Source organism: Ctenopharyngodon idella, chromosome 5 (assembly GCF_019924925.1).
Source record: "Ctenopharyngodon idella isolate HZGC_01 chromosome 5, HZGC01, whole genome shotgun sequence".
Lineage (NCBI taxonomy): Eukaryota > Metazoa > Chordata > Actinopteri > Cypriniformes > Xenocyprididae > Ctenopharyngodon > Ctenopharyngodon idella.
Genome location: NC_067224.1, coordinates 39088185 through 39102042, shown reverse-complemented (window position 1 = coordinate 39102042; position 13858 = coordinate 39088185). Strand labels below are relative to the sequence as shown.

Sequence of the window (13858 nt, the reverse complement as noted above, 5' to 3'; positions counted from 1 at the left end):
TAACTAAAAACAATTAATATGGTAACTGATATTTCATAATTTGTTAAATTCCATAATTTAATTTATAGCTAGCCTATTAGCTTATTAACTTTAATACAAGCTAGGCTACTTCATAAATTCATTCATTTGTATAATTTTCATTAGTATTCATTCATTTGTATAATTCAAATAACTAAATTATTTTAATTATTTATAATTATATAATTTTATTTAGTTAGTTAATACTAAAAGTTAAAAATTAATAAAAGTAAAGTTCATCATGTCAATGTTGTTAGGCACCATTGTGATTTTGCAGTACATTCCCAGACACTAGAGGGCGATAAAGCGCTGCGCTCTCTTTTAAAATCACGATCACAAATATCAACAGAAAGAAGAAACGCGCAACAATGTAGCGTGAAATTAATTTGAACTTTGAACACACCATAAACAGTATTTCTCTTTACATGTTTTTGAAAAGAACCGGAATATGGATCATTTTAGCACATTTATCGCTGTGGTGTCAGGTGTATCTGTGGTGTACCTCTTTCATTCAGTCTTTTACACTTCTCACATCTCCTTTAAAACTCACACAGTCTTTGACTCCCGGAGACATTTGCCTGGTTCTGTTTATCTTATGACCAGATACGTTCATGAATCTCTCCGCAAAAAACGAGGACAAATGTGGAAAAACAAAGACACAAATGACGAGCTTGTTTTCACTTTGATCAACTGCAGGTAAGTTGACTTATTAAAGGGATAGTTCACCCAAAAATGAAAATTCTGTCATCATTTACTCACCCTCAAGTTGTTCCAAACCTGTATAAATGTCTTTGTTCTGCTGAACACAAAAATATTTAGAAGAGTGTTTAGTGGGGCACCATTTAGTTCAATAGTATGGAAAATAAAATACTATGGAAGTCAATGGTGCCCCACAACTTTTTGGTGAACTATCCCTTTAAAGAAATTTTAATTTAATTTATATGAGTGATTAAAGTATATGATTACCAAGTAATGTACATTCAGAAAAACATTTTTAAACAAATATTTAGGCTATTATATTATTTATATATAATATATATATATATATATATATTTAATATTATTTTTCTCTAAATGAATATACAGTACATGTCTATTTTATTGAACATCTGTCAAGCATTATATATTGTCATAATAATGTTACAAATCTTAATGAAACTCATTATAAACTCATTGTAATTGTTTGGTAATCATCTGCAGGTATGATGCTGTGTCTTTGAGGAGGTTCTGCAGTGTTTCGGGTTATGGTTGGGACTATCCTGACAGCGTCTTCAGAGATGTTCCCTTGTGCTATCCTGAGTTTCTCTTCACTAGACTGCTCACCATGATTGTGTGCTCAGAGAGATTCAAACTAAGCCCTTTGGGTAAGATCTTATGGCTTTTTCAGCATGTGGGTTGAGCACAACCCTTGCCCAAAAAAAAAAAAAAAAAAAATCATAATTTGGAATCAGTCCTACTGGGATCAAACAGTAATCTTCTAAGAATCAAATAAGATCCTACTGCATGTATTTGTCCCAAAATCTGTTGTCCAGTCTGATTTTATTTTATTCATATATGATTTTTATTTTGACCTCTTCAACATTTACAGTAACAATTCTAATTCATAATTCCTTTAGAAATATAGAATCAAGAGGGGACTGTGTCCAAATTATGTAATTTCAGGAATGTACATATACAAATAAGTCAGAGATAATGTACAGTCAGCAAAATAAACAGCCATTTGAAATATGAAAAAAAAAAGACCCCAGAAAGTCTTATTTTGATCAATCGGAATCACATTTTCCAGATAACTCTGTAGTAATATTATATAACTGATAATAAACTTCAATAATCCACATCAGATATTACAAATAAAATATTTTTAATGCTCAATGTTCTTAACCCAAGAGATGAGAATAAGCATGAATATCAGTGTGTTCATATGCATAGTGTTATTTTAGGGTCATTGAGACACTATTATAGTTTTTATTAATATTTTGAATTAGTTTTTATTATTATATTTTCTGTTTCCATTGTAATTTCTGCTGAAGTTTTGGTTATTTTGTTGTGTTTTTGTCATTAGGGGTCCAAGCGTGAAGTGCTGAAAAACCCTATTGTTTTTTTAATCATTTTTGTTTCCTGTCTATATAGTCCTTATCAATTTTTAGTTTTTTTTTTAGTACATCAAGTTAAACTAAATGAGAAATGTTGCAAAATAAAATATAAAAAACCTTAAACATATTTTTTAAATATTTTATTTCAATTCAATTCAGTTCACATTTATTTGTATAGCGCTTTTCACGATACATATCGTTTCAAAGCAGCTTTACAGGAAATGCATGTCAACATTACAATTTACAGTGATCTGTTATCAGAGGGGACTGTGTCCAAATTATATAATTTTAGAAATGTACACATACAAATAATGCAGTTAGCTAACAATGTATTAATTTAAACAATGTGTTAATGTGATGTAGATGAGCTCATTAAAGTAATTAATACAAGTTAAAAAATGATTAGGATACATAGCAATATTTCAGTTAACGTTTATTTTATATTAAGTAATAGTTAAGTAAAAGATAGTTCACCCAAAAATGAAAATTCTCTCATCATTTACTTACCCTCAAGTTGTTCCAAACCTGTATAAATTTCTTTGTTCTGCTGAACACAAAGGAAGATATTTTGAAGAAAGCTTGTAACCAGGCTGCTTTGAGGCACCATTGACTTCCATAGTAGGAAAATAAATACTATGGCACTCAGTGGTGCCCCAGAACTGTTCAGTTCCCCACATTCTTCAAAATATCTTCTTTTGTGTTCAACAGAACAAAGAAATTCATACAGGTTTGGAACAACCTGAGGGTGAGTAAATGATGAGAGAATTTTCATTTTTGGATGAACTATCCCTTTAAGTTAACTCTAATAAGAATCTCTACTCTTTTCTGCAGGTCTGTTGAGAGTCCGTGAGACCTTGAGTCTGACTGAGCCCGTGGATGAGCTGAAGAGAGGGACATTCTCCCTGCAGGCCAGAGTGCTGGACTACAGGACTGTTAGTGCGGGAGTGGAGGTGGATCTCACTTTAACCGCATCCAGACTTCAGCAGACTGTATGGAGCAGCACACTGACTCTACTTTCTCCTAAAAATAAATTCAGGCATGAGGCTCAGCCTGACTTAGAGATCACCCATGGTAAGGGACCCAATAGCTCGTATCAGTGGCCGTGAAAAGCTGTTTTACTCTACATGAGGGTGTTTGTCCTAATGCAGGACCCTTTCATGAGACACTTTCAGTTGCTGAATGATTTAAACCTGTGTTTTTCCCCAGATCCTGTGTCGGAGAGATGTATCAGCCTGGCTGTTCCTTGGTCCACCGGTGTGAGTTGTGCCTGGGTGTTTGGTGACCTCTGCCCTCTGCATGTATTTTCTTGGCTGAGGTTTACCCGTCCCACCGCACACGCCTTGTGGATGTTCTCCAGATGCATGGCAGAAATGGAGAAGCACAATGGTAAGTAATGTTTGAAGGGCTATTCACACCAGCAGTGGAACGGCATAAATGTCTTTGTAGGTCCATAGGAATACACTGCTTGAATTTAAAATGTCTTTCACTGCAAAATTTTGCATTGTGTAAATAGCCTGTCTCTGACTTTTTAATATATAAATATACACACACACAAACACACACACACACACACATGTATATATATATATATATATATATATACATACATATATATATATATAAACAACTCATTTCATCCTCTTTTTCTGTACCTGTAGGAGTTGAAGTGGTGAGAGCTCCTCTAACTGTGTCAGTCTGTTACAAACAGCCTGCGTCTTTTCCAAGGAAATTCACCATCAGAGTCAGTAAAAACACTACTGAAACTTCAAGCACAGCATCATTTTCAGTAGACGACCACAGAACCAGGACACTGTACCTCTCAGGACAGATAAAACAACAGTCAAAGGAGAAGGCAGAATGATGGCGATGTAACTCTTACAGAAAGGATACTAACCGCTTAAACTTCTGTTTTGGCATGAAACTTATATTTGTTCATGGGGAATTAATTGGATAGTTGTGGTTTACTATTGGTGGATCTCATGTGAGTGTCAGGTTGTCTGGTGGAATACTGATTATTTCTAAAGACTGGAGAAACCTTGGAAAATGTTTGTTAGATCGGATGGATCCCACATCAGAGATATCAGATGTATCTGGACCCCAGACTCTGAATCCATGCCAGAAGATATCAGTCTTCTATCAGCCTAGGAGTGTGACTGAGAAAGCCAGGGAAGAGCAGACGCAGGAGACGAAGTGATAATAAAAAGAGCAGAGTTTATTGATTAATCTTAGTAGCATGTTTCAATGCTCAGACTTCGTCTGAATGTCTCAATGCTGATGCTCAGACTTCGTATGACCAACAAATTCCAACAAATCCAACGTGTTATTATACCACAGCAAGAACAATGGAAAATTGTGTTTCACAACATCGTCCTGTGACCTTAAAATGGAAACATTCTCTTAACTCCTACTCATGAAAACCAACATCCCTTCAAACTATACAATCATAAGATTAAACAACATAGCAGGCATTTCAAGAGCAAGGAAATAAGTAAAATAATAATATAATATAAAATATAAAAACATAAAAAGACATAAATGAATAATAACAATAAAATGACGAATAAATAATAAATGTTATCAATCAAATATTAATATGAATAAATGATTAAATGATAAATCAAATGACAAATACATAAATGACTAACGAATATAAATGATTATAAAATTAAATCATAAAAAAGAAAATAAAACACAGATATATGGTTGCTCTCTTAAAGTAACACACACAGGTTGCTATTGAGAATCTTTAGATCCTTCATCACGTAGAACTCAATTATGTATTTTTTGTGCTCAGAAACTTGATAAATAGTACCATAAATAGTTTTATAAAAGTGGACTTAAAGCAAATAAAATAAATTGCTACAAAAGTATTAAATATTGCCCATTTACACATGAATTTATTGTATATTTTTGTTTTGAATTCAGCCTAATTGGCTTGCATTTCTCTCACAATATTGTACAATGTTTAAAGCATTGTACATGTGCAGTGAAATCACTTTTAACTGGCGTCTGTATCAGTGGGGGAGGAGCTGTAGATCTGTATCCTGTGAGTGAAGGGCTGTTTCTCATGAATATTTCACTCTCTCCCCTCTTTTCTCTTTCCCCTTCCCTATGCATACACACATGTGTGTAAGTGCTCCATGTGTATTATTCATTAGTATGTTGTCAGCGTATATGAGGAGGGGGTTTCTCACAAAAGCTCTTTTCAGAACAAGATAAATATATATAACTTTTATATCTACTTATCTACGTAATTATTCCTTTTCTCTGATTTCATGTTTTGATGATCTTGATTGTTAATTTGTTACATCATAACTTTTCAGATCAATTTAACCAGCTCATGCACCCATTTTCAGAAAATAATCTAATGTTGTTTACTTTGAATTTGTTTACTTACAAGAGTTTTAATAACCCTAGTTAGCGCTGAAACGTAATTAAGCTATTGATGTTAATTGTGTTCTCTTTCTCATTGTAAATGCATTCTTAATTTCATTGGAATTTGGTGGACAGATGGATTTTTATGCATGCAGCTGTACACTTTAAAAAATGATATGACCACTAAGTTTTAATAACAATTATTTTTTACATTACTTTAACTAATCAAAATAAGCTAAGCAATTTTCAAGTTTTTTTTCTAAGTTATACAAGATTCAATAATTTTGTTTTTTAAGTCAGTTTAATGTAATTTAAGTTGAAATGAATTAAATAGCCAAGTTGATGTACTTAAAATTTTATGGCAGTAATTTTTTTTAGTGTACTTGTAAATGGCTGCATGTTTGTGAAAATTATAATTTGTTGTTTACTTAGTGCTGCACATTTAACATAATCATAATTAGTTAGGAAATACTCCGTTATAAGGATCAGTTATTGATGGTAATTCTTGTGTTCTTGTGTCTGTTTTTATGGCGACTTTAACATTTAATTTTTTGTGATAGATGCTTTAAAATATACATTTTACATTGCATATTTTTGGAAATGATACATTTGCAAAGGGAATGTTTGGAAATCTAAAATTGATATTTTCCACTAGCACATTACATCAAAAGATACAAATAACCATCATAGTAGTTCATAGGTGTATTAAGTGTGTGTGTGTGTGTGTGTGTGTGTATATATATATATATATATATATATATATATATATATATATACAGGTGCTGGTCATATAATTAGAATATCATGAAAAAGTTCATTTTTTTTATTGTAAATTATTTTTAAAAATGAAACTTTCATATATTCTAGATTCCCTACATGTAAAGTAAAACATTTCAAAAGTTTTTTTTTTTAATTTTGATGATTAGAGCGTACAGCTCATGAAAGTCCAAAATCCAGTATCTCAAAATATTAGAATATTTCCTAAGATCAATCAAAAAATGGATTTGCTAAACAGAAAAGTTCAAGTTCTTTAAAGTATGTTCATTTGTGCACTCAATACTTGGTCGGCAGCACATATTACAGCAAATGACTTGCTCCTAGCACAAATTACAGCATCAGTGAAGTGTGGCCTGGAAGTGATCAGCCTGTGGCACTGCTGAGGCACTATTGAGCCTTCAGATCATCTGTATATTGTTGGATCGACTGTTTCTCATCTTTCTCTTGAAAATATCCCATAGATTCAGGTCAGGCATGTTGGCTGGCCAATAAAGCACAGTAATATCATGGTCAGCAAACCACTTGGAAGTGGTTTTTGCACTGTGGGCAGGTGCTAAAGTCCTGCTGGAAAAGGAAATCAGCATCTCCATAAAGCTTGTCAGCAGATGGAAGCATAAAGTGCTCCAAAATCTCCTGGAAGATGGCTGCATTGACTTTGCACTTGATAAAACACAATGGACCAACACCAGCAGACATCACGGCCCCCCCAAATCATTATTGACTTCAGAAACTTCACACTAGACTTCAAGCAGCTTGGATTCTGTGCCTCTCCAGTCTTCCTTCAGACTCGGGGACCATGATTTCAACATGAAATGCAAAATTTACTTTTATCTGAAAAGAGGACTTTCGACCACTGTTCACTGTCCAGTTCTTTTTCTCCTTAACCCAGGTAAGATGCTTCTGACATTGTTTCTGTTTCAGAAGTGGCTTGGTAGTCCTTTTCCTGAAGATGTCTGAGTGTGGTGACTCTTGATGCGCTGACTCCGGCTTCATTCTACTCATTGTGAAGCTCTCCCAAGTGTTTGAATCAGCTTTACTTGACAGTATTCTCAAGCTTGCGGTCATCCCTGTTGCTTGTGCACCTTTGCCTACCCAATTTCTTCCTTCCAGTCAACTTTGCATTTAATATGCTTTGATATTTCACTCTGTAAACAGCCACCCCATTCAGTAATGACCTTCTGTGACTTATTCTCTTTGTGGAGGGTGTCAATGATTGTCTCCTGGACCATTGCCAATTCAGCAGTCTTCCCCATTAGTGTGGTTTCAAAGAACAAGAGATACCCGGAATTTATACTGTAGGGATGGTCATTTAATGAAACTCAAATGTAAATATTCTAATATTTTGAGATACTGGATTTTGGACTTTCATTAGCTGTACGCTCTAATCAACAAATTAAAAAAAAAAAACTTTTGAAATGTTTTACTTTACATGTAGGGAATCTAGAATATATGAAAGTTTCATTTTTTAAAATAAATTACAATAAAAAAATGAACTTTTTCATGATATTCTAATTATATGACCAGCACCTGTATATTATACACACATATATAATATACACACACAGAGTATATACAGTCTTAGACAAGGGAAACTAATATCTGGTCTAAGACTGTAGTAAATTCTTGACTATACTACCCATATGGCCTAATAGACATCATTAATTTATAAAGGCCTGATTCTGTCGTGTGTAATGTGCAGTCAAGTGTAATCGGTGTGTTTGGAGTGGCGAGTAGAAACGCTGCTGTGATCAAAGAGGAAAATAATGAAAGTGTAAGTTCAGTACTGTCTAATAAGCTTTGGTAAGACTTTACTATTTTATTTCTAAAAGAAGTATGATCTTTTCTGTAGTTTGTGCTTTATTGTTTGTGACTCTTGAAATGCAGATGCATCTGTTTTTGTGTTCCTCACGAGTGACGGCCACGCCAGATAGAATGTCTTTCTTCCTCTGAAAATGCCTTGAAGTCTCTTGGGAACTTTGAGTTATTTTTGCTGCTTTTAAAGGCTTCATGTCTGTATTCATCCTGTGGAGAGCACCGGGGAAAAAAACTGCCCACCTCCCATTTCCATTCCCTCATCCACTCCTGTTTCTTCATCTTTCTGTTCTCTCAATATCGTAAAGTGTCTTAGTGCATTTGTGGTTGGATGTTTTGCATTTTTTCTTTGTTTGCAACATCTGGAGCATTAATGGTGCTGTATCTGTGGATACTGAAAGTAAAGGGATGGATGTTGAGGTATTAGTGTGGTAGTCGAAGGGCAAAAGGTTAATTACTTTTTTGTGGTAATCCTGAATCCGTAGAGGATTTAGAGAAGATCTTATTTCTTTTCGTATTCTTGACGGTACAGATGTGACCTGTCTCTTGGACCAGCGCTCTCCAAGGTGTGTTAGAAAGGGCTTGCCATGGTCACCAAAGACAACGCTAACTCTGGTGAGTAGAAAAGGATCTCAGGACACTTTAAATGCACAAAAACATAATGTTTATATAATAGAAACATTTTCTTATTCAGATTTGTAAGATATAAGATATGGCTGAGATAGATATTCATACACTACCTTTCAAAAGTTTGAGGTCAGTAAGATTTTTTTTTTTTCTTTTAATGAAGTTAACACTTTTATACAGCAAGGATGCATTAAATTGATCAAACGTGACAGTGAAGACATTTACAATGTTACAAACAGTTTCTGTTTCAAATAAATGTTCTTTTGAACTTTATATTCATCAAAGAATTCTGAAAAAATGTCACGTTTCCAGAAAAATATTAAGCAGCACAACTGTTTTCAACATTGATAATAATCAGAAATGTTTCTTGAGCAGCAAATCATCATATTAGAATGATTTCTGAAGGATCATGTGACACTGAAGACTGGAGTAATGGTGCTGAAAATTCGGCTTTGAATCACAGGAATAAATTACATTTTAAAATACAATATGAATCAGTTATTTGAAATTGCAATTTCTTTTACAATTTTTCTGTTTTTACTATATTTTTGATAAAATAAATACAGCCTTGGTGAGCATAAGAGGCTCTTTCAAAAACATTTTAAAAAAAATTTACCGACCCCAAATTATTTAAAGGCAGTATAGACAGTCAGATTGTAAATTCATGATAAATTCTAATTTTTATTAGTTTGCTAATCATATTTTTTACTATTGTTCAGTGATTTGAACGAACCACTAAGACTAAGTGTTAAAGAAAAAATTCTGTCATTAATTACTCACGCTCATGTCGTTCCAAACCGGTAAGACCTTCGTTCATCTTCTGAACACAAATTAAGATATTTTTTATGAAATCTGAGAGCTTTCTGTCCCTCTATTGACAGTCTACGCAACTACCACTTCCAAGCCCAAGAAAGGTAGTAAAGACATTAAAAGTAATCCATGTGATTGATGCCGATAGCCTTGTGGGCAGCAAGCCCACATATAATGGCGTTGCGCTTTGTGCGACCCTAGTTCGAGTCCCGGCTTGTGGACCTTTCCCGATCCCATCCCCCCTCTCTCTCTCTCCCACTTCGCTTCCTGTCTACTTACTGTCTATCATAATAAAGGCAAAAACGACAAAAATAAATCTTTAAAAAAAAAAGTAATCCATGTGACTCAATTTTATGAAGTGACACAAGTGCTTTGTTTGCGCAAAAAATTATAATTTACCACTTCATTTGCAAAATATTGATCTCCAACATGCATTCACATAACAATGTTCGCTCTGGTGAAAACACCTCACGCATGCGTCGTGCTCTGGTGAACGCGTGTTGGAGATTAATATTTTGTAAATAAAGTGGTAAATTACGTTTTTTTGTGCAAACAAATCACTCGCGTCGTTTCATAAAATTGTGGTTAAACCACTGGAGTCACATGAATTACTTTAATAATGTCTTTACTGTTTTTCTTGGGCTTGAAAGTGGTAGTTGCTTAGGCTGTCAATGGAGGGACAGAAAGCTCTCAGATTTCATCAGAAAGATCTTCATTTGTGATCCTAAGATGAATGAAAGTGTTACGGGTTTGGAACGACATGAGGGTGATTATTTAATTATAGAATTTTTATTTTTGGGTGAACTATCCCTTTAAACTAAACATATAACTCATCCCTGACATGAATGTTACCTCAAATTGTGTGGCTTGTTAAGGAGAAGTGTATATAGAAAATGTATATATGCGTCCTCTTTTTCACTGTCCTAGGCTCTATTGGAAAGACAACCTGTGTGAAGAAGCAAAAGTGTATGATGAACAATTCTCAAAAGGCTGGGAAGCTTTTCAGGGACCCGCAGAAGACCATATTTGAACCTGAACTGACCTTAGAGGTCACGGCTGATGATGGAAGGAAATCAAATCCGACAGAGGTCGCAGCAAATGGTGTTATAGAAAATGCTGTGAATGAACAGACATGTAATATATGGAACGTTTCCAATCTCCAAAATCTGAAAGAGATGCAATATCTGCACCACGAGGCCGAGGACAGCCTAATCGACGCGTCACTGGACATGGACAAGTCGTCTCTCATGGGTTTCATCGACTCCAGTAACCTGGAGAGCTCGGAGGATGTTCAGACCGTTCCATGCATCCAGGTGGACATTAAAACGGACGTGGTACTGATTGATGAGGATGATGATGATATGTCCCTAAGGGAGAGGACAGTGACGGACATGTCTACTACAGACGGGAATGCGGCTGAGCTTGTGTGTGGGCGTCTCCAGTCAATCTCCTCTGACTCCTCCCACTCGTTGTGTGATGGGCGGAGTCAAGAGCAGGGCTCGACCATGGAGATGCCTCATGAGGAGCAGGAGCTGCCCAAAACACACAAACGCTCCTGCTGCCTCTGTGTTATCATATGAAGTTTCTCTAAAAAGGGGCAATATTATACACTTTTTAAACAGTATTTTTTTTCTTAAAGGTAATTTTATAATGTTAAGGCCTGTTCACATCAAGGACAATAAAGATGACTATAACTATAATAGACAATATCGTTCTGTTTATTATGAGCTCACGCTGCAGTTTTGTCGTCTGTCACTTTAAATGCTTGAGCGCTTTAAAGAAGGATGGATTCTGAATTTTTTTATCGTTTCATCAGCTGGAAAAAATGCTTATTGTCAGAATATGCAAAATAGAAAATACTCGCGGGACTTTCTAACATTTACAGAGAAGGATACAAATATACGTTAAAGAAAAAAAGTAAAAAAAAAAAAAAAAAAACCCATAAAATGTAAGTTACGTGCTGAGGAAAACACGTGTCAAAGGCAGTAAACAGCACGCGCATCTGTCAGAGCACGAGAGGGGAAGACACGGTAAACGCTAATGCTTTTGTTTGAAGTGCTTATAAATATAAAGCAAGTTTCGGACAACCTGGATCATGTACCCTTCACGGAGCAGGCCTCTCTGTGTCCTCCGCTATTTTTCCATATGCGGTTTGTCTATAGAAATGGGTTATTCACTACTGTAAAGCGTCGTGACTGGCTAATGGTTTCCGAGCACAGCGCGCAGACGCGACTAATCGATAATCAAATTCGTTGTCGATAATAATCGATTTTATCGATTAATGTTGAAGCCCTAATATCTTTATTGTTATAGTTATCGTCCTTGGTGTGATCGTACCTTTAGTAAAGGTTTCTTGCACCCAAAACAGTCATAATTAAGTTTTTCATGACCACTTTTAAATCTCTCTTTCTGACCCTCATAATTAAACAAGCTTAATTGTCATTTTAAAGTCATAAAATGACATTCGTAACCTATTTTACTTTCATAATGTGACATGTTTCCTAGTGAAAGAATATTTTAATGAGGAAAAGGTAGGGAAGGACATTTTATAATGTTAGTCAAGGTCATAATCAAATTTTTCATGACCATTTTTAAATCTCTCTTGAACACTTCGAATTAAACAAGCCCATTTTCCTTTTAAAGTCATAAAATGATGTTTGTAACCTGTACTTCCATAATATGACATATTTCCAAATGAAAGAATATTTTAATGAGGAAAAAAAAGGTAGGGAAGGACTCAGATTTACTTATTGGATCATGAAAAGTGGAGCTCTTTTACATCAGAAGAAGAAAAAGCCTGTTTTCCATGATATGCCTTCTGAAGGAGTAAATTTGTTTCTGCATGAGCACAGTTGCTGTGAGGATCTAGTTTAAGGTTTTGAAAGCTGATGCTGCCAGTCATAGCTAGTTTAAACCTAACCAGATTTTGTATTTATTTTTGATTTGGGCTGCTTTTCCTGTGCGTCTGGCACAATAGTGTTTTTGTGAATTATACATTTTGTATGTGTTTGTCTTTTATCGCAGTTGCTTCGTAACCCTGGGCTTGTGAAATATTCAGTGCTGAGCTGAGTTTGTAAGAGGTCAGAGAGCACTGCTGGAAATGTGCAGGTACAATCAACTGCACAAAACATGAGGAAAAACTCCGATATTTCTAGCTAGGCAAGCTCAATTGTGTTCGGTCGGTGACCAAAATGTGTCAGAACACTGTTAAAAAAAACACAATGTAAGTACGATTTGCCTTCAGAGGTGCTATAGTGGGTGTTAACCTGCATTAAGAGCATGATTATTACTAGATACACCATTTAAAAGTTTGGGGTTGGTGAGATTTTTTTTTAATGTTTTTGAAAGAAGTCTCTTGTACTCACCAAGGCTGTAAGTATTTAATCAAAAATTACAGTAAAAATAGTAATATTGTGAAATATTATTACAATTTAAAATAACTGTTTTCTATTTGAATATATTTTAAAACATAATTTATTCCTGTTATTTATTCCTGAATTTTCAGCATCATTACTCCAGTCTTCAGTGTCACATGATCCTTCAGAAATCATTCGAATATGATGATTTGCTGCTCATGAAACATTTCTTATTATTATCAATGTTGAGAACAGTTGTGCTGATTAATATTTTTAAAGGAAATCTTTTTTTAGGATTCTATCATGAATAGAAAGTTCAAAAGGGCAGCATTTATTATGTCACATTATAAATGTCTTTACTGTCACATTTGATCAACTTAATGCGTCCTTGCTGAATAAAAGTATTAATTTATTTCAAAAACATAAATCTTACTGACTCCAAACTTTTAAACAACAACTGTTTAAATGACATTTGAAAGTAGTTTTAATTTTGGTACCAGTATTTAAAAGAAAATACAGCACCTTTCCACTGCCAGTGTGACGAATGAGCCTGACGTAATATTAGCTGCAATTTTTAAAATGTTTTATCGGACTGCCAAAACTTTTTACACACAACATTTCTATGCTTAATTAGGCTAAAAAGCTTCTAATTTCTAAGAGGCTTAATTCAAAGCATAGCGTCCAGTTGTCTTGCATGCAATGCTGTAACAATGTTGCGTACTACTTTTTGAAACGTTTAGCACATATACTTAAAAAATATACTTTCACATACTTAAAAAATATTAAGTGTGTACTGTGCAGTTTGCACTAGTTTTATAAACATCTCAGATGGCAGAACTGGCACATTTTCTGTACAGTGAGCTCTATCTCTTCATATGGCTACAATGGTGTCTGTTTTGTACATTTGAATAAAAGTAGTGCATATGTTCACAGCAGCATACTTTGCTTTTGTTTCTCTCCTGTCTCACATGTGCAGCAGTCAGGTGGAGG

At 34.6% G+C, this 13858-nt stretch overlaps 2 protein-coding genes across 2 annotated transcripts; both read left to right on the top strand.

Moving 5' to 3' along the window:
- Positions 1-328: 328 nt before the first annotated feature.
- Positions 329-5352, top strand: si:ch211-12e13.1 (uncharacterized). The gene is made up of 5 exons (XM_051893516.1): positions 329-714; positions 1219-1382; positions 2943-3182; positions 3318-3497; positions 3770-5352. Exons 1-5 carry the CDS (start codon positions 467-469, stop codon positions 3970-3972), a joined length of 1035 nt encoding a protein of 344 aa, XP_051749476.1. The 5' UTR covers positions 329-466; the 3' UTR covers positions 3973-5352.
- Positions 5353-7833: 2481 nt separating this feature from the next.
- si:ch211-12e13.12 (uncharacterized) lies at positions 7834-13800 on the top strand. Its single transcript, XM_051894846.1, has 2 exons — positions 7834-8690; positions 10440-13800. Exons 1-2 carry the CDS (start codon positions 8663-8665, stop codon positions 11090-11092), a joined length of 681 nt encoding a protein of 226 aa, XP_051750806.1. The 5' UTR covers positions 7834-8662; the 3' UTR covers positions 11093-13800.
- Positions 13801-13858: the final 58 nt, after the last annotated feature.